The sequence below is a fragment of the Passer domesticus genome, chromosome 6 (genome assembly GCF_036417665.1).
Source record: "Passer domesticus isolate bPasDom1 chromosome 6, bPasDom1.hap1, whole genome shotgun sequence".
NCBI classification, from domain to species: domain Eukaryota; kingdom Metazoa; phylum Chordata; class Aves; order Passeriformes; family Passeridae; genus Passer; species Passer domesticus.
The window spans coordinates 4,143,397-4,168,517 of record NC_087479.1 but is presented as its reverse complement, the minus strand read 5'-3'; the positions used below and the strand labels follow the sequence as shown (position 1 = coordinate 4,168,517).

Sequence of the window (25,121 nt, the reverse complement as noted above, 5' to 3'; positions counted from 1 at the left end):
AAACACATCTTGAATTCCTGAATGGCCTCTCTCATCCCCTCTGGGACACATCAAGCAATCCCTTCCTTCAGGAGCTCACAGATGATTGTTAGGCTTTGCTGTGTATTACAGAGGATGATGAGGGGGTCACTGTCACCCTTTTTATTTTCACTCAGACCTCAAGAGCTGCTGCAGATGCAGTTTTGGAACCAGATGTGAAGCACCACAATGGAGAAAGCTGTGCAGACAAGTTGGAGGAAGATGGTGATTTGTCCATACCAGCTTTGTTGGAGAGGTAATTTTTAAAGGAGAAAATGCATGCTTGTTAAGGTATGATGCTGTGCTAGACAAATTAGCTCACAAATTCATTGAATATACCAAACATAAGGTGCGCTTTTGCTGTGCAGAGCCCTGTTCTTTTTTCTGCTACAGTTTACTGAATATTGATCTCTAATTGATAGGGAAGCATTACAGGTAACTAAATGCTTCGAGCATTAGGACTTTGTAGCAAGGACATTTCTAGCTATGAGCGTTTTACTCCTTTTCTTGGGCTAGGAGAGTCTGCATCTGCCTTACTAATAACTTAAAATATTGCAAAATAAAGAAATGTGTCAAGTTTTTTAGAGAACTGACATTTTTACTTTTATAAAACTGAATTTAGAGAATGCAGGCTGGCATTTAGATTTGAAGATTAGCCATATGAGCAGTCTGTTTAATATGTTGCTCATTTATGCATTATTCATTCATTCTGGACTTAAATAAAATATGTATTTGCAATAGACTGTACTTATTTTTTTTATGGTACTCTGTTGATCAGTGAGTCCCATACCCTGAGATGTCCCATTTAATTAAAAGTAATATTCTCTCTGAAAGTGTTTGCATCTTTCCTTAGCTTTAACACACAGAGAAGTAACCTGGAGGAACTTCTACGAGTCAGCAGAGATAAAGTAGCATCTGACTTTACTGATGAAATAAAGGACGCTTCATCCCTTAAACTTAAGCTGGTTGAACTAGAGGCAAGTATTCATCTTTTAAAAATATACCTGCTGCCTAAACTGTTACTTTCTCACGTAGAGCACTCACTTCTCTGTTATACATTGCCAAGGGAAAAGCAGCATCCTTGCAAGCATATGTGTTAGAAGAAGGGAAATCAAGGATTTAGGACTCAACAGAACTGCATTGCTGCCTAGCACTGGAGTTTTGCAGGTGTTGCTGAAAGCAGAAGGTGGTGGCTCTGGGTTTGTTGTCTGCAGGCTGAAATAGGTGTAATGGGAAAAAACTGCAGAAAGGAGCTTTTTGTTTGTCAGCAGAGATGGCCAGGGCTTGCAGGAGTCATTAGAGTTGAACCACCAAGTGGTGTTTGTGCAGAATGGAGCTGTTCCAGGACACATAACTTGGTTAGGTTTGTGAGATCCTTAAGGCAAGAACAAAGCACGGAGCTGATGTTGAAAAGTTTATTGCTGCAATTTTTCATGGCCTTTCTTGAAAGGACTACAAAGCCTTATCATGAATCTCAGAACTTGGTGCAGTTCTACATTTGTTTTTCTTCTGCACATAGCTAGGTGGAGATATTTTCATTCTTGTAGTAAGAATGCCTGGCCTGTTATTCATAGACTCTTTTATAAAATGTAGCCAAGGCATATATCTGACATGGAAATTCTCACTGTAAAAAGTTACTGGAGATTTGCATGCAGCTAAAAACTGGGTCTTGAAGTCAGCAGATACTCTTAGTTTCAGATCATGTTTTCACTGTTTTTGCAGAGACTCTTGTGACAAGTTTTGTGAACTGTCCACTGAGAAATACAGGATCATATTAATGCATTAGAACTGCTTATCTTCTAGGCAACGATAGACATGGAATTCCGATCTGGTTGGAAAGAATTGGAAAACATCTCATCTACCTTAGAAGATCTTGTGTCTGAAGTGCAGCAGGCTGCTCTCTCTGAGGCAAGAAACAAGCTACAAAGCGAGTGGAAAGAACTTCAGGATATTATAAGTGTCAGGTATAAAATAACACTTTATGCTGTTAGCTAAGGAATTGTAACTAATTGTGTGTGTTGTGAAGGGAATAATGTGTGTTGCAGAAAATAGCTGCACATTTTTAACCTTTTCTTCATTGCAAAAAATTAAGCTGTTCTTAATTTTTATTTATTCATATACACATGAAAGATAGTGTGAGTCTCCCCAAGAAGAGCAGAGACAGATCTTTGTGACATAACTGTGCAATATTCCCATATATTGCTGTTATTTCCTTTCATCTTTTGGTTAAATTCACAGTGATTCACATTGCTTTTCTTCTTAATCAGAGAAAAACTCATCTGACCTCAGGAGGGGGAAGATTAGATCTGTTAGACAGTTACATTATTTTTGTGGCTTTTTGTCCTTAAGAATATTGAGTGTCTTTTCTTGCTTGCTTTCCCAATTCATGTTTTGTTACCTTTCTTGCAGAGCAAATTCTTTAAGGGCTGCTGTGGAAATTGTTTGGCAAACAGAAAATGAATCCATCTTGGTCTGTCAATTAGTAGATAAATGGCTGAAGAAAAAGTACATCCACCAGTTTAGTCTGATGGACAGGAACCTTCCTGGTAGTGAACTGAAGGTAAGGGAAGATGCAGAGATCACGCCCTAGCAAGGATAGGTTTTAATATTTAGGAAGCAGAGAACTTAATGGGATTTTCACTCAGGAGCTTGGGGCTGCTGACAAGACTTCCCAAACCTTCTAAAATCTGTAATGGCATTTTAGTCCCTGTGTTTTAAACATTATTGGCCTTGTAGAGCAAGTCAGGGACCCTCAGTAGGTTCTGCTGTGAGAGCCATTGTTGTGAACATTTCATTGTAGGTTAGGAACTTTTTTTGATGCAGATTTGTGGTGTTCCCACCTGGCCTTATATCATTTTGTGGAGTCTTGCACGTGATTTACTGTTAATTTATGAGCTCAGCCAAGCTACCTTGTGTCACATCTGCTGCAGTATCTGAGCACAGCTCAGGATGGGTTTGGAAGCTCAGTGTGGGTGCAGTAATTGTTCACCTGCTATCAATATCTGATGCCCAGGCCCTGGTCCACTGGGCAGGGTGAATCTGTTTTATTCTTGGCTTGCCCCCCAGGCTGAGCACACTGACAGCTACCCAGGACTGAAAGTTTGCATTTGTCTGCCCGTGGCTCTCCAGTGTAGTAGGGTTTAGGTCTCTCGGATTGTGTGCTCTGTCTGACCAGTTCTGGCTGCAAGATCTGGATGCAATCTTTGCCCAGCTCTCTGCACATCTGGGCTTTCACAGCCCTGACATGCTGCTCTTTGAGGGCTGTAACCAGAGAGCCTGCAGGCTGCACCAGGACATTTGTAAATGCATGGAAGTCTGCTCCAAAAGTATAGCATAAAGAACAGAAAGATGGCAGAGTAATAAATATCTCTGTGGCTGCCTGTGCTCTGGCTGATGTCCTGCTGTGAGAACGTGCTGCTTTCACTCCCAGGACTATCATCATCTTTCTCTACTTCTTGTCTGATTTCAGGAAGGAGTCTTGAGCTTTCTGTAGTGCTGATCAAATTCCCTGCATGTGGAATACCATTTGATTATTTTGTTCTTTTTCCTTCTCTCCACTGACATCCAGAATAGGTTTTCTGTCTTACCCATCCTATTTAGCATACTTTTTACTGCTATTATAATTTGTTTTTCAGTCATAGGTTCAGCTTGAATGCAGGATTTATGTTTTCTTTCATTTGCTAACACTTTTGGTCATTCTCTGAATTTCAGATGCTGCAGAGATCCATATTAGAACAGATTGAAGAGTGCAAACAATTGGAACACCTAGACAGTTCAGCAGGGGATGAAGTTAATCCATTAGACCTGCGAGCTGCAAGAAAAGTTATAATTAACTGTAAAAACCAGCTTGAAGAAGTGAGCCATAAAATGCAGAACCGTGAGGCAGTCATTGGAGATCTGGAAGCTTTCATGGCCTCCCTGAAGAAGATCCAATCTTCCATCGCTTCTCTCCCAGATCCCCCAGATCAACCTGAAATGCAGGCAAAAGCTTTGAGAGAGGCTGCACAAGAAGTTTCTCATATGGCAGAAGTGGCCAAATGTTTGGATGAACGCCTGAGGAGTGTTAATATCTGTTTGGAAGATGCTGATCATGGGAGAAAGACTTGGTGTGAAAAACTTGTTCGGGCTTTATCTAGAAAGCTAAATGCCATTTATGATCCCTCAAGTGAGCAGGTGCCTACAGAAGAAAAAGACTTACACAAGACTTTTTCCAGAAAAAACAGTGAACTCCTTAAAAACATTCAGGATCTACGAGATAAAATTAACAACATAGGCTTGAAGGATCCAACAATTCCGGCTATTCAAAAAAGGTGAATTATTTTTTAAAGCCCTTTTAATTTAATAATTTCAGTGGTGTCAGCCTGGGTCCCCTCTGCAGGAGAGCACTGAAATTTGAAGTATCTGTAGAACATTGACAGTAGCTGTGAGTTTATTTGTTCCATCACAGCCTAAAAAAGGCAGCCTTCTCCATTTTTTTTTCTTTCAAACTCATGTATATATATATATATGTGTGTGTGTGTGTGTGTCTGTTTGAAGCAGCATTGAGGAAGAAATAATAGGAGATGGGTTATTGTGATCTTAGTTTTCAGTAAGAAAACTGTCAGACAGGGAGATGGGTCCCCTTTCTTGGCACTGATGCACCTGATCTGAAACTCTGCAATGTAAGATGGACAGACTGCAGTTGCCTTTTAACACAAATTAATTTCACTCTGTTCATACAGATCCAACTGCCCTTCAGAATCTGGATTATTTTCTCACGATGTTGAGGTCAGCATAACTCATCTGAGGGCCTGTGTCAGATTACATGAATTGAAGACCAAATTAGACTTTTTATGATGTCATTTTATACAGTATGTGGAGCTCAGGATGAATTTCTAGGGAACTTAATAATTACATTGTGAACCAACTCAAAGGCTTACTTTAATATAAGGCTGTATTTCATTTTTTTCTAATAAAGGATAAAATCATTAACAGAATTGGAAAAGGAATTGGATCGTGCTGCTGCTGAAATGAAATCTATGCAAGAAATTGCTAATAAGCTCCCACAGATCAATGAGGAGAAAGCAGAGGAAGCAACTGAGCAGTGCAGAGCTACAGAGAGGTTATGGGAGGATACAAAGCTCTTGCTTGCTGAATGGTAAGGAGGAAAATTGCATTTTAAGGTAATATTGTTCAAGTAAGAAGTTTGCTTGTGAAATCAAACAGAATAAAAGCCCTAGACTATACCTTAAAGGTACAGTGGAGACATAAACTATCATTAAAGCAAGAACTGCACATGGAAGTTTACAGCCAAAGCTCATGAATTTTGCATATTCTTGAAGCATCCCAGTCCCATCATTTAGCAGGTATGCAGTGATGTGTTGGACTTAATTGGCATCCAGAAAAAAAACTGGCTGCTGCTGGGTATGCTGTGTCTTCTTTATTTGCTGTGAATTTCCTGCCAGCACAGTGAAAAGGAAAAGACAAACTGAAACAAATGGAAAAGGGCAGCTGGGAAAACAGTCTCTTATGCAGCAAAATAAAGGGAGCTTGGTTTGATGACTCTGTGAGAGAGGGGAATGGGAGAGGCTGTGGTTGATTGCCCAGGGCATCTGTGCTTCAAATATGGTTTTTGAAGATGCCCAGAGGCTTTGCATGGACTGGCACAGTTCTGGTTAATTCTCATGGCTTGCACAGGTGGGAGTAACCTGTTCTCATACCCCACTGAAGGATGGGCAGGTATCCACCATCCAAGCTGCTGTGAGATCTGCTGCACGTGATATTTATTTCAGTTTATTGGTGACTGAGCTCACTGCTCAGGTGGAGAGGATCATATGAACTCAGCTGCTCATCACAGTTAAACGTGGATCAGAGGCATGTGATGGTGAAGGGCATTTCTGATTCCAAAAACTGTCTGGATGCCACACAGGTATCACACATTATTGCAGGATTTAAGACTGGTACAGTTCATCACTCCTTTTCTCTCATCCACACCTGGTTGTCAAACTTCCCACGTGTGAATATAGGAGAAGGAAGCAGACAGGAGGTTCAGGCTGCAGTTTTATGCTTAGGCCATAAATAATACATCTCTTTTTAATAGCCAGGAGCAGTGTGCAAGGGTTCTGGAGCTCCTGAAGCAGTATCAAAGCTGCAAAACAAGTCTGACCAGCATCATCCAGAAACAGGAGATTGTGCTTTCCCAGCAAACTTCTTACATGGGGAAGGAAAATTTGAACAGACTAATAGCAAAGGTGAGTAACAAGACCTTAGTGGAAAGGAAAGAAATGCCTTTCCTGGGAGCATTCAGATGCAGGGTTGCCCTTGTACCCTCAGCCTTTAGGGCAGATGTTAAGGCCTAACTTTCCCTTTGGCTTCCAAAAATCATTTAAGGACTCCATATTTTTGTTTTCAGTAGATTTAAGGCTGTTTTTCCATAGTGAATCAGTCTTGTTAATGGGGAGGGATTAAAAACACTAAAACAAACCCCATGGAAGAGCTAGGATCTATTACAAAGATGAAATTAAGTCCTGTCCTTTTGCTCCAAGCTCTCTGTGACAGCAGTTAAACATTTGCAGTAGCTTTAATTTTATTTGATGAGGTACTTATACTGAATGAGCAGGTAATGCTGGACACCTCTTCATTTAGTTTAAAGTTTTCCACCTTTTCTGTCAGAAATTGTGACAGCCAACTTCTTGGCTAAATGAATACAGCTACTGGAATAGTTGTCCATGGTTAACAGATTAGTGAACAGCAGCATGGCCATCATGCACAGGTTTCACATATCCTGGGTTATGTAACTGGTTATTCAGATCCTATTTTTAGGCTTTGTGATGAGGCATCACCTATTGCATCCAGGAGTGTTTGCTCTCAGGCAGTGCCTGGCCTGGTTGAATTTTAGAAGGAATGTAAGTGGTGTTTTCCTGAGGCACTGGGATGGTGTCAGCCCCCCTTTAGCTGAGGCAGGGTCTCTTTTTACTCCCTCCAGTGAGACTTGGGGCACTTTTTATCACCTGGGCTCCTGCTTTAAGGGAGGCATTGCCTGCATATCCCAGCCCCTGCTTGTATGGAGACCCCTCTCTGGGAACAACCCTCCCTCCTCACCCTGAGCTGTGCCATTCCTGCTGCCAGAGGAATGGCAGCAGGAATGTCACAGCTCAGGGTCTGAAATTGCTATGGCACAGTACAGGCATGTCCTTCAGTGCTGATGATCTGTTATATGGAATTACACAAAGTAACAGCAGGGAAAGTCCTCTGCTTTGTTCTGGTTTGTGAGAGCAGCTCTGCCATCCCTCCCCCGAGCTCAGTGCCCAGTGGGGTTGGTATGGGAAGAAGTAATTTCCCAGGATGTCTGTGGGAAATAAGGCGAGAGCTGTTAACATCAAAGTGCCTAGCACTAGAGGTCAGTGTTTCTTTTCCAGGAAGCTTCCATGTTGTTTGTAAACACTGACATTCCAATTAAACACAAAGAAGAAGCTTGGTGTTTAAGTAGAAAGTAGGAGAAAGAGACATTTCATTTTCTGGCAGTGACATATTTGACAGTGTCTGTGTTTAAGTAGGATTTAAGCTTTTTTTTTTGTAAATAGTTCAAAGCCTGGGGTTCAGAATGCAGTTGTAATAGTATCTCAGATGATTATCACACTCTGCATTGTTTATTTCTGTAATCAAGGTTCTGTGTGTGGATGGACAGTCCCCTTAGGTCTGGCACTTAGGACTTGAAAAGCAAACCGTGGTTTTGGCTATCTTAGAAATAAATCATCCATATTCCAATTCAGCTGTTCTGCAGCCAATAACACAATTATATGGATTTCTAACAGGGAAATATTCCCATCAGCATGGCAGGGATATAACAACACAGAATGTGTTCCTATTCTCATCATATTGTATAAAATAGATTATTTTATGTAATGCTGTTGTTTCTCTAAGCAAAAATACCCCAGCAAATCAGTTTAAAAATATTTTGCTGAATAAACAATCATAAGCAAATATGCTCACAGATATCCATGTGGTCTTTTTCACAGATTGAAGAGGCAAAAGAGGAATTTAATGATCACTCTGAAGATGTAGACAAAATAAATCAGATCTGCAAAAACCTGCAATTCCATCTGAATAAAATGAGAAGCTTTGAGGAGCCTCCGTTCGAGAATGAGGCTAACATTATTGTGGACAGATGGCTGGATGTATGTAAAAAGTAAATTATCAGGGTGGTCTTATCTGTTATGCATTATAGTAATTGAGTCTGATGTGGGTGTAATATTTCGAATAAATTAAGTGCAATATGGCAGAGATTCTTAAGAGATAAATCCAAGTGTTTACCAGGGCAAAGCTTGCAGAGTATCTAGGGATGTAATGTTTCTGATCTCTCAGGTAATTTTTTATTGTCAGTACTCCTTGGCAGTAAATAATTCTAGAAAATTAAGAAAAGGCAATATTTGTGTTTTCTGCATGAATCTGTAAGCTTCCATAACAACTTCTATTGATTTAGACTTTGGAGACAAAGCTGGAAAATTACAGTGCTGGTGCTTTTGGTGGGAAATGTTTGCCACTGTCGATCTAAGCAGTGCATCAATACTGAGATTAAATGGTATTTACTGGGAGTAGATGAACATTAATGAGCAAGGCTCCTTCCTAAACCTGCCTTAAAACTGGCAAGCTGCTGTTGTGATTGGTATGTTTGGTGACATGTGTGGCAGGGATTTAAGTATCTTCTCCATGACCAGTTCACTGTGAAGACACGAGATTTTTTTTTCCCCTTTGCCGCTCTTGTTTTTTGTGGGTGGTTTCATCTTGCTTCAATTTTCTTGTGCTGCTTTTGCTTTTAGACTATAACTCAACATTTTTTGAAATCTCTGTGTGCTTTCTGTCTGTCAATCTAATGGTAGATCAATGAAAAGACCGAAAACTACTGTGATAATCTGGGGAGAGCTCAGGCTTTGTGGGACAAACTCCTGAATTTATCAGGCACAATTGAAGCTTGGGCAAACGAAGAGCTCAAGAATGCAGAAGACCATTGCCTGACTGAGGAGAACCTCACTCAGTTGAAGGTAATTTAAATAGCAATTTTTTACCTTTCCTTTGTACTATAGTGATATGGGCTTTGGGTTATAAACCTGCACATTGCATAGAAATACCAGGAGAGGAAGTTGTAACATTTGCAGTTGTGTCTGCATGGGTGGTTGCACTAAGGATGTTGCCTTTATTTGGGGATATAGGTCTTGGAAAACTAATGCACACATAGTGTATATGTCTAGTAAATGGTTTTCAATCAATGCAACACTGCAAATGCTGTCCAGAGAGGGAGCAAAGAGAAGGCCTGTGAGGCTGTAGCCTGGAGTGCAGCAGTGCACAGAGAAGAAATAAGAGCGTGTGTATAGGCTAATGATTAGTTTTCCAGGTAGAAGTGGCCTGTCAGTGAAGATGCTGGAGCCTCTGGGACAGCTGGGCAAAGCACAGCTCAAGGAGAGGTTTCAGAGGTGGTTTATTTTCCCCCTGTCCTGGTGTGTTCCTCACTGTAACTTTTTGCAGCCTCAGCAGAGAGTGGCTGCAGAGCATTTCCAGGGGCTGCACCTGGGCTGTTTGTGCCCCTTTGGCACAGATTATAATATTAATTCTTGGTAACAGGGTGCAGCTGGGTGGAAAAACACATGGCACTAGGTCTGTGCCATTGAAAGCTTCATGTATGGGGGTGAATATTTTAATTTCTAACTTCAGGGCCACAATGCATCAGCTGTGCTACTTCATTGTGGTCATAACCAGTGTTACTATAAGTAAAAATAATTTCCTACTTGAAATTGAGTGATGGAGACATAAATACATCACATATCCTCTTGTTTGAAAAATTGCAGGCAGTTTTTCCTCAGTGTTTACAAGCTACAGACAGCCTGGTTTTTATTATGGTTGTTTGCAGCTTTCCACCTACTGTTAGCACTGCTCATTTGTTTTAGTTTGCAGGGAAGTGAAAAGCCAAGGTGCTCTTTCTGTATGGATCTTCACTAGGAACCTGTGGCATATCCATTGTGCAGCAGTGGATCTTTTGTCACATCATTGTTGTCTCTACCATTGTATTGTCAGAATTTTCCTGGAGTAGTTTAGGTCCCTGGAGGCTCCAGTAAAAATGCACCAGCTGGAAAATGCATCTTTAGGGCCATTTTGTTACCTGGAAACTGCTCAAGTTCAGCGTGACGTGCCTGTGCCCCCAGTGTGACTCTTCTCCTCCTTAGGAAGGGCTGTTCTGAAGGTGGCTACAGTAAGGTTATTCTGCTGCTTTCTTGTGAGAGATAAGTCTCAAAAGAGGAGGGAGAAGAGGGCAGGAGACACAGGAACCGTGTTTCCCTGAGCAATTATTATAAAGCAGAATAGAAGGAGAAAACGGTACCCAATGCATTCGAATTTTTGTAAAACAATTCCAAGTGCAGAGGGCATCAGGTTCATTTATCACTTTATTATTGCTCTTTTTTTGTTGATCCTGAACCATCTATGCATTGGTATTAATTCCAAAAAGACCCCCAACTGGTGCAATGTGTATCAAGTTACACAGGGTCGGAACCCAGGGTCCTTTGTGAGCACTGGTGTGGTGTTTTCAGGGAGCCTGTCACGAAAGAGCAGAGCAGTGGATTATTGGGCTGTGTATTTAAGGATGATTTCAGTATATATAAAAAAATGGGAGAGAAGTTCTGCTTTCCCCTGTAGCCTGTATGCAAATGCAAACTCTTTTGAGGACTGCAGCACATGAGTGGGTTTTGATGATTGCTTTTACAGAGACTACAAAAGGAAGGCTTTGTCCCCAGGGAGCTTGGAATATCGATTTGGGAATATGAGACAATGTCATTATCCTGTTCATAAGTTGAAGCTGGTATTTTACCTTCAAATCACTGACTTGTTCCAAAATACATTCAAATGAGTGGAGGTCTTCTTTTCATATGCAAAGGATTTACATTTAAAAAGTGCTTACAGCCTGTGTTATAATTTAGCACTTCCATACCAAAGCACGTGCCATCAGGATGCCAATTCTTGACTTGAAATCTATGGCATCTGAGAATATCCCTTTTAGTAGAAGCTGCAAGACATAAATGCAAAATTAAGATTATTCTCCTGCAAATTTACTTGAAGTAAAATAATTAAGATTCTTAAATACATGCTAGATTTGCATTATCAGCTGCTTTGCCTGAGAAACAGGGTGTTTCTGACTCGAATACAAAAAATGCTTAATTGCTAAAATGAAAATCAGGAAATTAAAAAATAGTGACAAAATATGCCAAAATGCATAAAAATAATATTTTAATATAATAATATAATTTTCTAAAATAAACACAGAGCATTAATTTGGAGGGAAGCACAGTTACCAGTGTGTTTTTTCCACCTTTAGGCATGCTTACGAGCCCAAGAGCAGAAGCTCCAAAAATTCGACAGCACGGTGGCTGAGATAGAAGAGCTTCTGAATAGTAATGAACCTCCATTGGAGCTACAGGTACAGAGAAGCTTTTACAGTTGATACACCAGTCCTCCTTACTATAGCCCTGCTGCTAGTATTGCCTTTGCCACAATCAATTACTGGTTTTACTTATATCTGCTCAAGGAGAGTTGGAGGCATTTTGTCGCCAGTGGGAAGTGGTATTTCATTTGTTGTATCTCTCAGGCTGTTAAAGGTTGATAGAACTAAACCTGTCATTTTAAACACAAAGGTTTTTCTCTACTTCTGTGCCTTTTTAGGCCCTTGGCCCTGCCCAAAGAGGCTGATATCAGTGATATCTGGTGTTTAGCTGGTGGTCAGCACCAGGGCACAATGGATCTCATCACCCTTTTGGGGATCCCAGGAACTCAGCTTTACCGACTGTCCATTTCAAACTTTACCTTTGCCTGGACAATGTAGCTTGGTAATGTGGAGTTTCTTGCACAGAGTGAGGTTTTCCTGTGGGGTATCACAAGGAAATCCTCATCTTTCTGTGTTAGCTTCACACAACAAAGAACAAATTCTCATTTAAGACTGTGTTAACTTCCCTTGCTCCTGAAGCAGTTTTTTAATCACCCTCTCACAGTGTCTGTCAAATGCACCTTGAGCTTGACCCTGTTTAGCTATTTCTGTGTTTATCCTCAGCAGGCAGTGAACTCTGAGGAGTTTCACTGGGTAAAGTGATCTAAGGAGCTTAGGGAAGGACTCAGCAACCTTGTGCTGTGTGTGCTGTGCTCCTCGAGAGCACCCTGAGTCCCTGGGGTGGCGTTCCCACCTGATCCCACCCAGCTGCTGCCTCATGCAAGTCAAGGATGAAGTTCAGCACCTGTTGCTTCTTAGTGAATAGTCTCAAGCCAGAGCTCCCAACCTCTCTGCTGGCCTTTTTTTGGGTTATTGTAGGGAATTTCCCCTAGTGGAATCACTACAGAGAGAGCTGCAACTCTCTTTTTCATGGCAGCTGAAGCTCAGAGTAGGTACTGGAGAGATTGATAAATAAAATAAAACAGCACCAGTAAAACTGCTAATAAAGATGAGCTGAGATCACTCCTCCTCAGAAAATCAGTACTTAAATGTTTTTTAATTTCTGGAGTGGGAGGGAAACAAATCAAAACAAACTGTAATTGAAACATCTGGACTTCAGGCCACTTAATTTCTTTTTATGTCTTTCATAGATTTTTGTAATGTTCTGGGAAATCAATCCAGTATAATTGATATATGTTTATTTCCAATTTTAAGGTCATCAGATCATCTGTTGTGCAGAAAATGGAGCTAATAAAGGAGCTCTTGTCAGCCAAGCGAGGGACCAGTGAACTCACTGTGAATACTGCAGAGCTGAAAGGAGACCTTGATCTGGCCAAGACACAGATTGGAATGACTGAATCACTCCTCAAAGCTTTATCTCCTTCAGACACCTTAGAGATCTTTACTAAATTAGAGGTAGCATGCCTCAGATTGTGTGTATTTTATACATTTGTTCATAATTTCTCTCTTGGTCAAGTGTTCATAAGTGTTCATCCTGTGTAAATTGTAGACTGCTGGAATCATTCAAGTGAAGAGCCTGGCTTGAATGTTCCTTTAAGCTGCCAGAAACATGGAAGAAAAGCCTCTTTTTCCTGAAATTATCAGATATATTTAACCCTTGCAGCTGTTGGAAATGGTTAATCCCAGGCACAACAGCAATATTGCCACCCAGGATGTGTTCAGGCAGTAGAGTGTGTTTGGACTGTCTGTTCTCCAGGGCTGGGTAATACACAGAGGATGCCTTTGTGCCACCTGGGCCTGGCTGCAAGGGGAGCTCCCAGTAGACAATTTCAGCCAAGTATTTGCTGAAACTCGAGCTTGGAGGCTTAGGCTGGCAAGATTTAAACCTCCTGTGGAGCAGTGAGTGGATTAGGTGCATTGTGGGTGTCAGACCTCTAGTGTTTGGGGCAGTGAAATCCCAGCCATGGAGGAGAGTCAGAGTTTTAAATTAATTCTAGCTCCCTCTCAGTTACCTTTCAGCCCACGGGGTCTTGACACTCAGAATAAGGAATTTAGGGGGTGGAATAATGCCTATAGCAGCTGAGGCATTAGTTTGTAAGTATTCTGTGCTCTGGAACATACAATGGCACTATTCACATATCTGTTCTGTGGGGTTGTGTGTGCATACAGGTGTACACAGGGAGTGTTTAGTGCTTATACCTACCTACTGGTGGCCTTGTTAATGCCAACATAATTTAAGAAATTATTTTGACACACAGAAAGTGCTAAACCCTTTTGCAAAACTAATTTGTACTAAAGCAGCTTTGTACAGTGAACTTCTGCTTGGCCTTCAAAACTTACTTTTTAAAACTTCTTCTGCTTTGTTGTTTGTTTGGTTGGCTTTTTTTTAACCTTAGGAGATACACCAGAAAATTCTGCAACAAGAGCACCTTGTGGCATTACTCCAGGAAGAGACAGATTGTCCTGATGTGGATGAATTAAATAAGCAGCTTAAATGTGTCACTGATTTATTCAATAGCAAGAAACATGTGCTTCAAGATCACTTTATGGGTGTTTTGAATCGTAAGTGAGCACATTTCAATTATTTACCTTTACAGGTTTGACCAGCTCAATGACTTAAAGGTTGTGCAATTAATTGTTTAGGTGTCTGAAACTGCTTTGATATACCAGACAGCCTCAGGGTTCTGACCAAGATAAAGATTTGGAGAAAAATTGATTTGGATCCCAGCAAACCACTCAGTCTGAATAAAAATATTTGCTTTCTTATTTTTGCATTTAAAAAAATTAGATAAAAGAAGTGTAAAGCATAATTCAGGAACAAATATCAAAGTATTTAATTTAAAAATACAGAAATCAAATGTTTTAATTTTTTGCAGTTGTTTTTTATTTTAAATTAGTTACAAGAATAAATGGTGTTATTACTCTTTGCTTTAAGCAGACACAGGATTATACAGGTGGGAAATATGGTCCAAAGATAGTATCACATCTTCAAATGTTTTTTAAATAGTATTAACCTGTGTGGAAATGAGAAAAGTTTCCACTAGGCTATTCCAGGTCTTGTTTACCCAAACTGCTGTGTGTGTTAACTAAAAAAAAAAATAAGAGCTGCAGCATTTTAAGTCACATGTTCTGTAGTAAAAAGCAACCTTTGACAGTGGCACTGAAAAATGTAATTGTAAATTGTCTGAAATCTTAATGTTAAACAGGATTTTCTTTTACAGAATGCAATTAATGAAAAAAATTTGAATGTACCTTCTTTTTCAGGTCAGTGCAAGAATTTTAATGACTGGTTCAGCAGCACTCAGCTGTCTCTGAAGGACTGCTTTGAGCCCTCAGAAACAAAACCCATACTGGAAGAAAGACTACAGAGGCTAAAGGTAAAGTATTAAAATATTGTCATTTCTAAAGCTATTGTGTTTCAGTGTTGCTCTTTTCACCTACAAGGCTATTCTTGGGACTGAATCCACCTGCAGTGGTTTTATAACTGGAGGCTGGAAGAACATCTCATGTAACTTAAAGCATTAGGAAAAAAAAGGGCAATGAAAATAAAACTGAATTGAAATGAAGTCTCAGTGTTCAAGTTCAGACAGCTTGGGCAAGTGAGAGGCAGGACAGTAGTTGGTGAAGGTCAGTGGACCTTGACCAAGTACTTCAGTGTGCAAGGCTGCAGAAAGTCGAATATGTAGAGAGTAGCATGAAATTCTGACCCCCAATGGACTCAAATGTGAAAAAATTTGCATTTAATTTGTTGTAGCAAGATTTTCTCTCCAAATCAGACAGAATGAACAGAAAAGAGATGGAAGAGCCACAACATCTGCAAGAAGCAATCACAGTTAAGCAGCAGAAGGAGATGGAGTGATGTCAGTGCTAGATTTGGATGTTGCTTGTCTCTGTGTGTACCAGTACTGTGGAAAAGAGAAAACGAGTCATCAATTCCTCTTTCTCCTTATTTTACAAACAGAAACTTTTCCATTTACATGTGCAATAGTCAGCAAACTGTGAATTAACATAAATCCTTTTTCAGGAGCTAAAATTGCTGGGAAAAAAATACTGGTGGAGATAACAGGAACTGAAAAGCTCTTGTAACATAAATATCTATTACACTACAGCAAATCTGACAAATGGATCTTGTGTTTGTGTTCTTTTTCAGCACTTCCTAACATCTGAAGGCAGAGATAGAGACATCCAAGAGGTTAAAGCTTTACTGAATAAAGTGAAGCCTTACTTGCCCAAAGCAAGCATTAACCACCTCACCAGTCGTGTGAGGGATCAGGAGGCAGAACTGCAGAGGTTGATCTCCAAATGTCAGAAAAAGGAGCAGGAGCTTGGTGCCTCTCTCCAGCAGCTCAGCAGGTAGGGAGCTAATCTTGTGTCTGACATTTTAATCACAAGTGGTATCAGATGATTCATTATTAAACAGCCGTAAGGGAATGCAAGCAACTCTTCTTTTTACAAGAGATGGTATTTTAATCAAATGTTTTGTTATATGTTCCATGTGGGTTGTTTTTTCAATTTCATAGCAGACCTGTATTGATACTATGGACAATTTTATTAACATGAACACAGATAGTTAAAATTAGGCTTCTGTTTAAAATTTTGCTTGATCAGACATATTTCTGGGTTTTTTTTTAAATAACATATGTTATGTTATTTTTAATAACATTATTTTTTCATTAAAATCCTGCTGCCAGCAGGTTTTAGCCACATGATGCCTCTTATTTTGACCTGAGTCTCTGTTTGTACCTTCTTTAGCCTTGAAGAAAGCAGCATGGCCTTGGAAGAATGGCTCTCTGCTCAGGAGGAAAAAGTAAAAGAGGTCAATAAAGATGATACAGAACTTGAAGATGTCTATAAAACACTATTAATGCAGAGGTATTGGGTTTTTTGGTCTTTTTCTAAGAACTGTCTTCTGAACAAGATTGTTCCATGTTGTTACAACAAATAGATGTTGATTAATTTTTTTATTTTTCAGGAAACCATTTGACTCTCTGGCTCAGCTGTCAAATTCCTTGGGGGAGGCTGGGCTGACAGGATATGAAACCCTTTCAGAAGCCAGTAACCTTATTAGCAGGTACCATGCTCTGACAACACGTGTCAGTGAAATGGCAGGGAATACTGAGAGACTTCCAGTGGAAGGACAGAATTTTGAAGACCTTGCCCAGGATGTTTCTTGCTGGATCAAAAAGCTTGAGGAGGCTCTTAATAAAATGAGTTCACAAGGAAGTGAGTTGCCATCAGATGAAAGGATTAATCAGATAAAGGTACTGTGTTAAATATATTCCTTTTTCACCTTCCACCTCAAGCTAATGCTTGATGAGTCAGTACCTCCTAAAAGATACTGCCACTGCTCATAGCCTGTAGCTTTGTCATTTGAGCTTTTCTTAATTTGTCAGCACAATATGGGTCTTTTTTGTAGAGAATAATTAATAAGTCAGCTTAATTATCCCAGACTTTGAAAATTAGATGATCTATCTGTTTATGTGTCAGCTATGTAATATATTAGAAGAAGACTTGAACAGAAGTGTGAAAAGTATGAAAAAATAATGGAATAATGGTAATATCTTTTATTTTGTAACCAAAAATAATGGTATATGCACTGCTTCTGCTTCTTGTTTAATACAGGAAATCACAAGTCTCAGAGAGGAAGGTGAGGCCAAAATACAGAGCATGGTGGCTGTAGGAGACACTGTATTGAGAAATGAGAAAAATAAGAAGCCAGAGGTTCAGCAGACTATTTCTGAGCTCCAGAAAAAGTGGGAAAACCTCTGTCAGCTGGCCACTGAATATAGCAGGTAATGTGAAATTTGCCAAGAGGCATTGGAGATCACTTAGTGCTGTATTGATTTTTTTCTCTTCTTCCGCCATCCATTCAATTTACTTTCTGTTCTTTGGGAGTAGAATGAGTTACCCACAAAAACACTTGTATTTCTGCAGTTGTGGAGGGGCAGGTCACAGTTTGGCCTGAATGGTCAGGTGGGGAATAGCCAGAGATACTTTCTGGTGGGGCCATGAATAGCCAGAGAATCTTCTGTGTCCTTTTACTGAGCTCTCAGTAAAAACAGCACAAGAGGCGCTCAGGAAGGTGGAGTGTTGGCTGTGTTGGATCCAGCACAGCAGAATGCAGAGCTGTTCACACAGTTAGACAGGAGAGGAGGTGCTCTGCATGCCTGAAGAGATGCTCAGGACCTTGCAGGATCAGGCTTGTGAGCAGCAGATGCACCACAGGAGCAACAGCAGTGAGGAGCTGGAATGGGGAGCTTGGTGCAAGAACACTTCATGTATGTGAGGCTCTGCTTTGTTTATTTGCCAAAAAATATGAATCTTGAGGGACAGAACCCAAACCAATGAAGCTTTGCTTTTGTCTTCAATTACCCTGCTGTACTTTACAGAATTATATCCAGACTGTTTATTTGGATTTGTTTGTGTGGGATCATATTTTCCAATGTTGGCATTTAAGTTCCATCTGGAAGATATCTGAGCTCCATCACTAAATGTGAACATACAAATGTTACTTCTGTCTCATTGCACACTTCCTGTGGACAAATGCAACCTGTTCACTTGCAGCAGATCAGCATGCATGCTTATAAACCACACAAAGACAAATTGAATGTAAAGGTCAGGCAAGTAATCACTGGATTGGACTCACATACCCCATATTGTGTGTGCTGGTTTTGTTGTCTGTATCTCTAAAACACTCCCCCACCCAACTAAATGTGATGTGTTTCTTCTACAGAACATTCCCTTTCAGGAGGCTGTCATGGGAAGTCAAGGAAAGCAGATTCACTACCATATTTTATTTTTAAACCATATTGTAGTTGTTTTAACAGAATTTCTGCTGCAATGAAGAGCAGAAGCATACAGAGCATGAGCATCACATCTCAGATGCTAGAAACTGTGGGTTTATAGGTTAAGGTTTAAGAGAGTCACTTGTCCTGCATTTAAGTCCAGTTCATCTGCAATAACTTCAGTGTCTTTCATCACCTTGAAAACTCCAGTCTGATCAGTAATTTAAAATCTGGAGAAAAAGGATTCAGTACACTCAAGTTCGTTCTAATGGTTGACTTGTTCACACTTTGTAATTTTCTAGGTAATCAATATATTTGGGTTTTTTAAACACTATTAAACACAGCATTTTTTTCTTAGCCCTCAAGAGCAACTTCAATGCAACAGGGAGCAATATGAGCAAAGCAAAGAAGATCTGAAACAGGCTCTAATGGAACTGGAGAAACAGCAACAGGAGATTTTTGCTCTTCAGCCTGGTTTGGAGGAGAAGCAAGCTCAGCTGGCAAACTATGCTGACCTCCTGCAGAAAACAGAAGCCTTGACTTCCCAATTTAGCAAATTCAAGAGCCAGAAGGAGCATCTACAGGGTCACACTGTTGATCCCTGCTTCACAGAGGCAGAATGGTCAGAATTAAAGCACCAACATGAAAATCTGCTCAGCCAGCTCCAGGTTGGGACCTCACTCTCTTTCCTTTCCTGTTGGTTGCAGTTCTCACTGTTCAGCTGTGGTATCATCCAGGTGGGAAGGTTTTGGGTAAAGCTGGGGGTGGAGGAAGTTCCTCTGAAAAAGGGCAGGGAATATCTCCCTCTCTCTCTCTGAGGGATAAATACTAAAACAAATGAGACCAAAGTAAATGTGAAGAACATTTTGTATCTGTATAAACAGGTTTGTATAGCTGTAATATGAAGCATGTGCTCTTACATTCTTCAAGCCACAGTAGCTTTTCTTCCTTTTGGAAGCATGAATTGTGAAAACATCTGAAAGATTCTTTTCCAACATCTTGCTTTTTCTTGGTTTCACCTAATGTAGTGCAAATTGCATTTGTACCCTCTGTGGCATTCTGTCTCTGATGTTTCATCCATCTTAAGAGAAAACATCCTTTTTACAAGTACATTTATATGAAATGCCAACCCTTCTACTTCCTGCTCTGCTATTCACAAAAATTTTGTTCACGATGGAGTCCATGATGTGCTGGGAAGAGAGCAAGATGGTTTTGTGTTTAACCTGTGGTTAGCCAGATATTTTATGGGAAACAAGCAAGTTTGTTGTGCTGGTGAGGTCCTGAAAAAGTTGTAATAGTCTGTGGATGATTGTTTGAGATAATGGTGGAATAATCCTAGAAACTCCTTGTTTCTAGACCATCATGCAGACATTGGAAAGCCCTGTTCAAGAGCACCAGCAGGTTCAGGATATGACAACAGACCTGAGCACTGAGCTGGAAACTGTCTCTGAGAAGCTTGCTGAGTGTGATGGTCCATTAATGGAAGAACCATCAGCTGAGCAAAGTCAGTTGAAATCACAGGTATGTTGCAGTTTCTGCATTATGGAGCCCATCACATTTGTAAAAGAGAACTGCTCATGGTGTCAAACTGAAAAGCTATGAAACTTTTCTGAAATAAAAACTGTAATGTTCCTTTCTTGAGATAATTGTAGGACTCAAACCACTCTTAATGCTCTGGGAGGACCTTTACTATTGGCTGAACTGAAGTTCAAGCATGCAGTTTGGTTGGTTAGGATTTTTGGTCTTTTCCTCTCAGGGCATAATGAGGAAAGAGATTATTGAATTTGGTATTAGTGAGTGTCTTTAATTTAGCCAGTGTGGAAATTAAAAAAAAACCCCAAAACCTCAGTGAGCCAAATTCATTTTTAAGAAGTGTCCTTCATGCATAAGTAGACATTATTCTGGTCTTTGGCAGAGTGGAAATCAGTCTTGTAGCTGTGAGCATAGAGAGCTGCTGTAAGCTGAAATCATAGCTCAGATATGGATCACTGCAATTCCCTGTCCTTCAGAACTTGCTATACCTCTAAGAAGGAAAAAGGAATAGGAGAGGAGGTGAGGGAGGAATTACCTGTTCAGAACTTGGATCATTGTGTACCACCCTGTGTGCTACGGGATTATTTTATCACTGTAATGCTTTTAGCTTCAGGTGTTCTCTGTGCATAAAAATGGAAAATTAAATTACTGGTTTGGTAATTGTCTTTCTGCAGCAAATAGGTCTGCGTGTACCTTTCAACACAGTTTGTTGTTCAAAACGAGTATTTATGATTTTAGAGGTTGACTTTAGATGTTAACATTAGGTATATTGAGTGAAGATACTTTTCAAATAAAATGTTTTCTTCATGTTCAAAGGAACAACAGGGACCTCTTAGCCGATGTGAAGACACAGCAAAGAAAAGTTTGGTTTTAGAAGAAACTGTTAAACAAAACAGCTCTTCACCGGAACAGGAGTTTATTAAGGATGAGATGGAAACACTTCAGAGTGAACACAAAGAAAAACTGGAAGACAGACTTGAAAATGTCAAACAAAAGAAGGAAGACATTTCCAGTGAAGCCCTTGAGTTAAAAGATGAGTTTGGTAATGAGATCCAAAAGGAAGATAAGGCAGATACAATGCTGAAGAGAGAGACACAAATCACTTCTGATACTCAAATCTCTGCAGAGGAGACCCCCACAGCAGTGAAGCCTTTGGAAATGAGTGATGTGAGTTTATTTGTTGACAGTAACAACAATGGAAAGCTGGCTAAAGAGACATCTCAAATGTCTTCTGTGTATTGTATCCTTAATTTCACTTAAGCTTCCTGTAAATACAAGTGTATAAATCAAAGAAGTGGAAGGAACTCTCATAACTTTTTATAGCAAGTCTGTAACAAGCCAATAACAGCAGTTTTCCTTTTAATACAATTCCATTTAAATGCATGTAACTTTCTCTTGCCACTTACTAGAGAAGGTATCCTTAGTCAGGACACAGAGACAAATTGTAGAGATGGAAAAACTGCAGATGAACCTCTCTGCCTAAGAGCTTTGAGAGCTTCTCTTAAACCAGAGAGACTTGTTTAGAGCTGCAGCACAGTGTTTGTCCTGTTTGTTTTCAGAGAGGATAATTTTTACCATTCAGAGATTTGATGTTAAAATACAATGTTTATGGTAACACAAGCAGATTTTATTTTCTATCATTTCCCTTAGGGTCAAGATGTAAATGGAAATATGTCTGAGAAAGAGAGGCAGAACGTTCCAGTTTTGGAGGAAAGCAGTGTACTGTCAGACAGCCCATTACAGGATATCCATCATGGCAAGGACAGACTGGGGCAGGCTGTTCAGGTACCTGAAAAATGTGTTTTAATACAAGTCAGTGTACATGTGTGTGTGTGTGTCTGTGTTCATTAGAAGTCCATATGTAATTCCTTAACATTTCTTGGCTTATGGAGGCATGTTTTCCTTATCTGATGAAAGGAATGATAAATTATGTTTTCTCCAAATCATCCCCTCAGCCTTGCTCATGTGAAGAGTGCAAGAGATCAAAGTAATGGTCTCTGCAAACCACCAGGGCTTGGACCTGCTTTGTCCATGATGCAAAATCTACCTGTGATTTCCTAAAATCCATCACAGAACGGTCTGGGTTGGAAAGGGTGCTAAAGTTCCTCTAGTTCCAACACCCTGCCAGGGGCAGGCACACCTTCCACTAGACCAGGTTGCTTGAAGCCCTGTCCAGCTTGGCTTTGAACACTCCCAGGAATGAGGAATTTAAGAGGTTTCATCACTGCAGGTAATGAGAGGTCACTAACCTGGAACTGCTGATTTTTATGGGACCTCAGGACAGTGTATTGACACTGTAAATTACTTGTAAAAATGTAAATGTGTGCAATGCTGAGGAAGTGATTTAGAGTACTCCCTCATTGACCTGACCATGGAGAGATGGCCATCAGAATTACAGTGGAAACTGTCCATAGTGGGATTTCTGGAGAAGATGCAAGCTCAATAGTTACCAAATGTGTCTAATCAGAAACTTTAACAATCATGTGGGCACTTATTCCTGTTTACCCTGTCCTGAAACTGTATCAGAGTGGGTAAGATCCCCCTCTGGGATGGCAAACTGATCTAAGCAGGAGCTTCCAGCTCTCTGGGTTTGGATTACCTCAGCCTTTTCCTTCATTCATTAAGTGAAATGAAGATAGAGGAGACAGATTGTGGAGTGGGAAGTTTCTTAGCAAATTTTGTGCTGTGACTTTCACTGATTGTAAACATTTTGCATTTTTCAAATGAGGAGGAGGCTGATAAGGAGAACCCAGACATGGACAGAGCTGACAGGTCCCAAGAGGATGTTCTGGACAGTGCAATTCTGGGTGGTGAAGCAGAACTGGAAAGACATCTGGATGGTGTTGGTATTGAAGGTGTTGAATCTAGGAAAAAAATCCATCCAGCACAGGTAACTGTTCCTGAGATTACACCAGAGGGATCAAATTTGAGGGTGTATGTATCCAGTTTAATTGCTGTGGGGATGATACTACTAAGAAATGAGTGAGAAAAGCCTCAAGTTTACATTGAGCTACTGTAGTCTGATGTGATACTTAGTATGTGGTCACTCAATTCTTTCCTGTAGATTTAAAATTAGTATAGAGAGAAGTTTTTTTCTTTAGTGGTTGGCTGAGGATCATTCCAAGGGATATTGCATTCCAAGTCACCTGGATGTATTGTGAAATCTGCTGACCATTTTGCCTGAATGCTATTGTTGTGCTTGACTTGCTTTCTAGATTTCTTATTTACATATTTACTTTGCATGCGTGAGGCTGCATTTGAGATGCTGTGCCCTCTGTGGTGCACCCTGGTACAGGGGGAATTTTGACACCCAGAGCAGTGTTTAGGAGCTGGAGCCAGAGTGAGTGGGAAGAGGCCAAGTTCCTGTTGGAGATGAAAATGCTGCCAGGGGTCTTGTTGCTATCATCCCCTCCCTGGAGAGGAGAGGTGTTATAGAGCCAGACACTTTTCAGAATTTCAGTTTTAGCAAACTCTGTGTGATACTGAAACCTCCATCCAGCAAATCTCCAGGTTACCCACAGGACTATCCTGCCTGGGTTTCTGAACAGACACTCTCTGTCTACAGTACAAGTCCTCAGGAAAAAGCTAAACTTTTAAAAAATGCATTCAAGGCTGTGTCCAGGGACACATAATTCAAGGTCCCTGCTTAGAATAATGAAATATGAACTGTGTAGGTCAGAACACTTGTAATTTATTCTAAAAATTTATAACAAAATTACAGCACTGCTTCTTGTAAGTGGTTTCCTTTGCAATAACCTTGCTCACAGTAAATTATGAGGTGTAATTATGGATTTCCTCATCTACCTATAATTATGGGCTTCATAACTTTCTCATCTCAAGCACTGTAATTACTACTCAGCAGGTTTGATTAGAGCTTTTTGATTACTGGTTTCTTTTGTTTTTCTTACACCAAAAGGAGGAACCTAAAGATGTTGAGAATCAGTCATATAGAGAAGATGGGGGACAGGTTCAACAGAATCTGTGCCTGAAAGGTCAGGTCCTGGAATCTGCAGCAGCTGAGAAAGATGGTCTGGGATCAAATCCCCCAGTTCCTGCACATGAGGTAACCCTGTTATTTCAAGCGAAATGTGCCAGTTGTTCAATTTTTGTTTTCATGTGGGCCTCAGCTGAAGTTGTTTTAAAAGAAGAGACAATTACTCATATCAAAATCAAGACAATTGCATATAGATTTTATTTATGTCCATGATAGTTCTGAACTTCATCCAAAGTACTTGCCACATCATAATTTTCCGTGGGTCTGTTCAAAAGAGAGTTCACCCTAGTTTTCAGAGCCATCATAATCAGTCTTTATGATATTTAGAGTTTCTCTTCAAACTGTTAATCAACTCAAACTTTGTTCCATGTTATTACAGTCAGCTATGATAGCTTTGCCATCGTGAGGAAGGCAGATCAGAGAACTGAAATCCAAGGGTGATCCAGCATAAGAAAATAAATGAAATAAAGTAGAGAAAGGAGAAGAGATTAAAGTTGAATTAATGACAAGTTACATTACTGAATGACTTTACTAAGTCCACTATTCTTTAAGAGTAAAGGAGTTATATCACAAGTGACTGTTGGACACCATATTCTAAATTTGAAGGTAGGGCTAATCTAATCTTCCTGGTGAATCTGTAGGCAGGTCCACAGCTGGCCTGTCTGTGGCCAGGTCTTACCTGGATCTTGCACATCTGCAAAATCTCCCAAAATCCCAACTCTTGGGACTTGGAAGAAGTCCCTGCTAACTGGAAGCTAGCAGTGTTATTTCAATTTACAAAAAGGGTGTGAGGGAAGATCCAGTAAACTACAGACTTGCTAGATTAACCTCTGTTCCTGGAAAAATTATGGAGGTCATGCTGTGTACTACTGAAAGGCATTTCAGGAACAATGCAATCATCATACAATCATTTAGGTAGAAAAAGACTTCAAAGACCATCAAGTCCAACCATTAACCCAGCACCAAGGTCACCACTAAAACATGTCCCCAAGTGCCACAGGGACACATCTTTTAAATCCCTCCAGGGATGGAGACCCACCACTGCCCTGGGCAGCCTGTTCCAGTGCCTGGCCACCCTTTCAGTGAAGGAACCTTTCTTGAAATCCAGTCTAAACCTCCACTGGCACAGCTTCAGGCCATTTCTTCCTCTCCTGTCACTTGTTACCTGGGAAAAGAGACCAATCCCACTTGGCTACAGTGTCCTGAAAGGGAGTTGTAAAGAGTGATAAGGTCTCCTCTGAGCCTTCTCTTCTCCAGGCTGAGCAAGCCCAGACTTGTGCTCCAGACCCTTCCCAGCTCCACTGCCCTTCCCTGGACACACTCCAGCACCTCAAGGTCTTTCATGTAGTGAGGGGCCCGAAACTGGACACAGAATTTGAGGTGC

General features: G+C 40.4%; 1 protein-coding gene across 3 annotated transcripts in view; it reads left to right on the top strand.

The window, feature by feature from the left end:
- The window catches only part of SYNE2 (spectrin repeat containing nuclear envelope protein 2), a 175,497-nt gene that overhangs the window by 48,596 nt on the left and 101,780 nt on the right, over positions 1 to 25,121 (top strand). For 2 of the 3 annotated variants that reach the window (XM_064422899.1, XM_064422897.1), the window contains exons 25-47: positions 156 to 274; positions 872 to 995; positions 1,822 to 1,982; positions 2,428 to 2,578; positions 3,730 to 4,328; positions 4,976 to 5,155; positions 6,098 to 6,248; positions 8,016 to 8,174; positions 8,877 to 9,038; positions 11,360 to 11,461; positions 12,680 to 12,880; positions 13,822 to 13,987; positions 14,690 to 14,802; positions 15,576 to 15,778; positions 16,178 to 16,297; positions 16,398 to 16,686; positions 17,048 to 17,217; positions 18,569 to 18,878; positions 19,567 to 19,731; positions 20,560 to 20,910; positions 21,394 to 21,528; positions 22,472 to 22,633; positions 23,660 to 23,806. In XM_064422899.1, coding sequence (XP_064278969.1) covers positions 156 to 274; positions 872 to 995; positions 1,822 to 1,982; positions 2,428 to 2,578; positions 3,730 to 4,328; positions 4,976 to 5,155; positions 6,098 to 6,248; positions 8,016 to 8,174; positions 8,877 to 9,038; positions 11,360 to 11,461; positions 12,680 to 12,880; positions 13,822 to 13,987; positions 14,690 to 14,802; positions 15,576 to 15,778; positions 16,178 to 16,297; positions 16,398 to 16,686; positions 17,048 to 17,217; positions 18,569 to 18,878; positions 19,567 to 19,731; positions 20,560 to 20,910; positions 21,394 to 21,528; positions 22,472 to 22,633; positions 23,660 to 23,806 — 4,440 coding nt within the window. The remainder of the gene's footprint in view (positions 1 to 155; positions 275 to 871; positions 996 to 1,821; positions 1,983 to 2,427; positions 2,579 to 3,729; positions 4,329 to 4,975; positions 5,156 to 6,097; positions 6,249 to 8,015; positions 8,175 to 8,876; positions 9,039 to 11,359; positions 11,462 to 12,679; positions 12,881 to 13,821; positions 13,988 to 14,689; positions 14,803 to 15,575; positions 15,779 to 16,177; positions 16,298 to 16,397; positions 16,687 to 17,047; positions 17,218 to 18,568; positions 18,879 to 19,566; positions 19,732 to 20,559; positions 20,911 to 21,393; positions 21,529 to 22,471; positions 22,634 to 23,659; positions 23,807 to 25,121) is intronic. The other variant, XM_064422898.1, reaches the window with a different exon arrangement.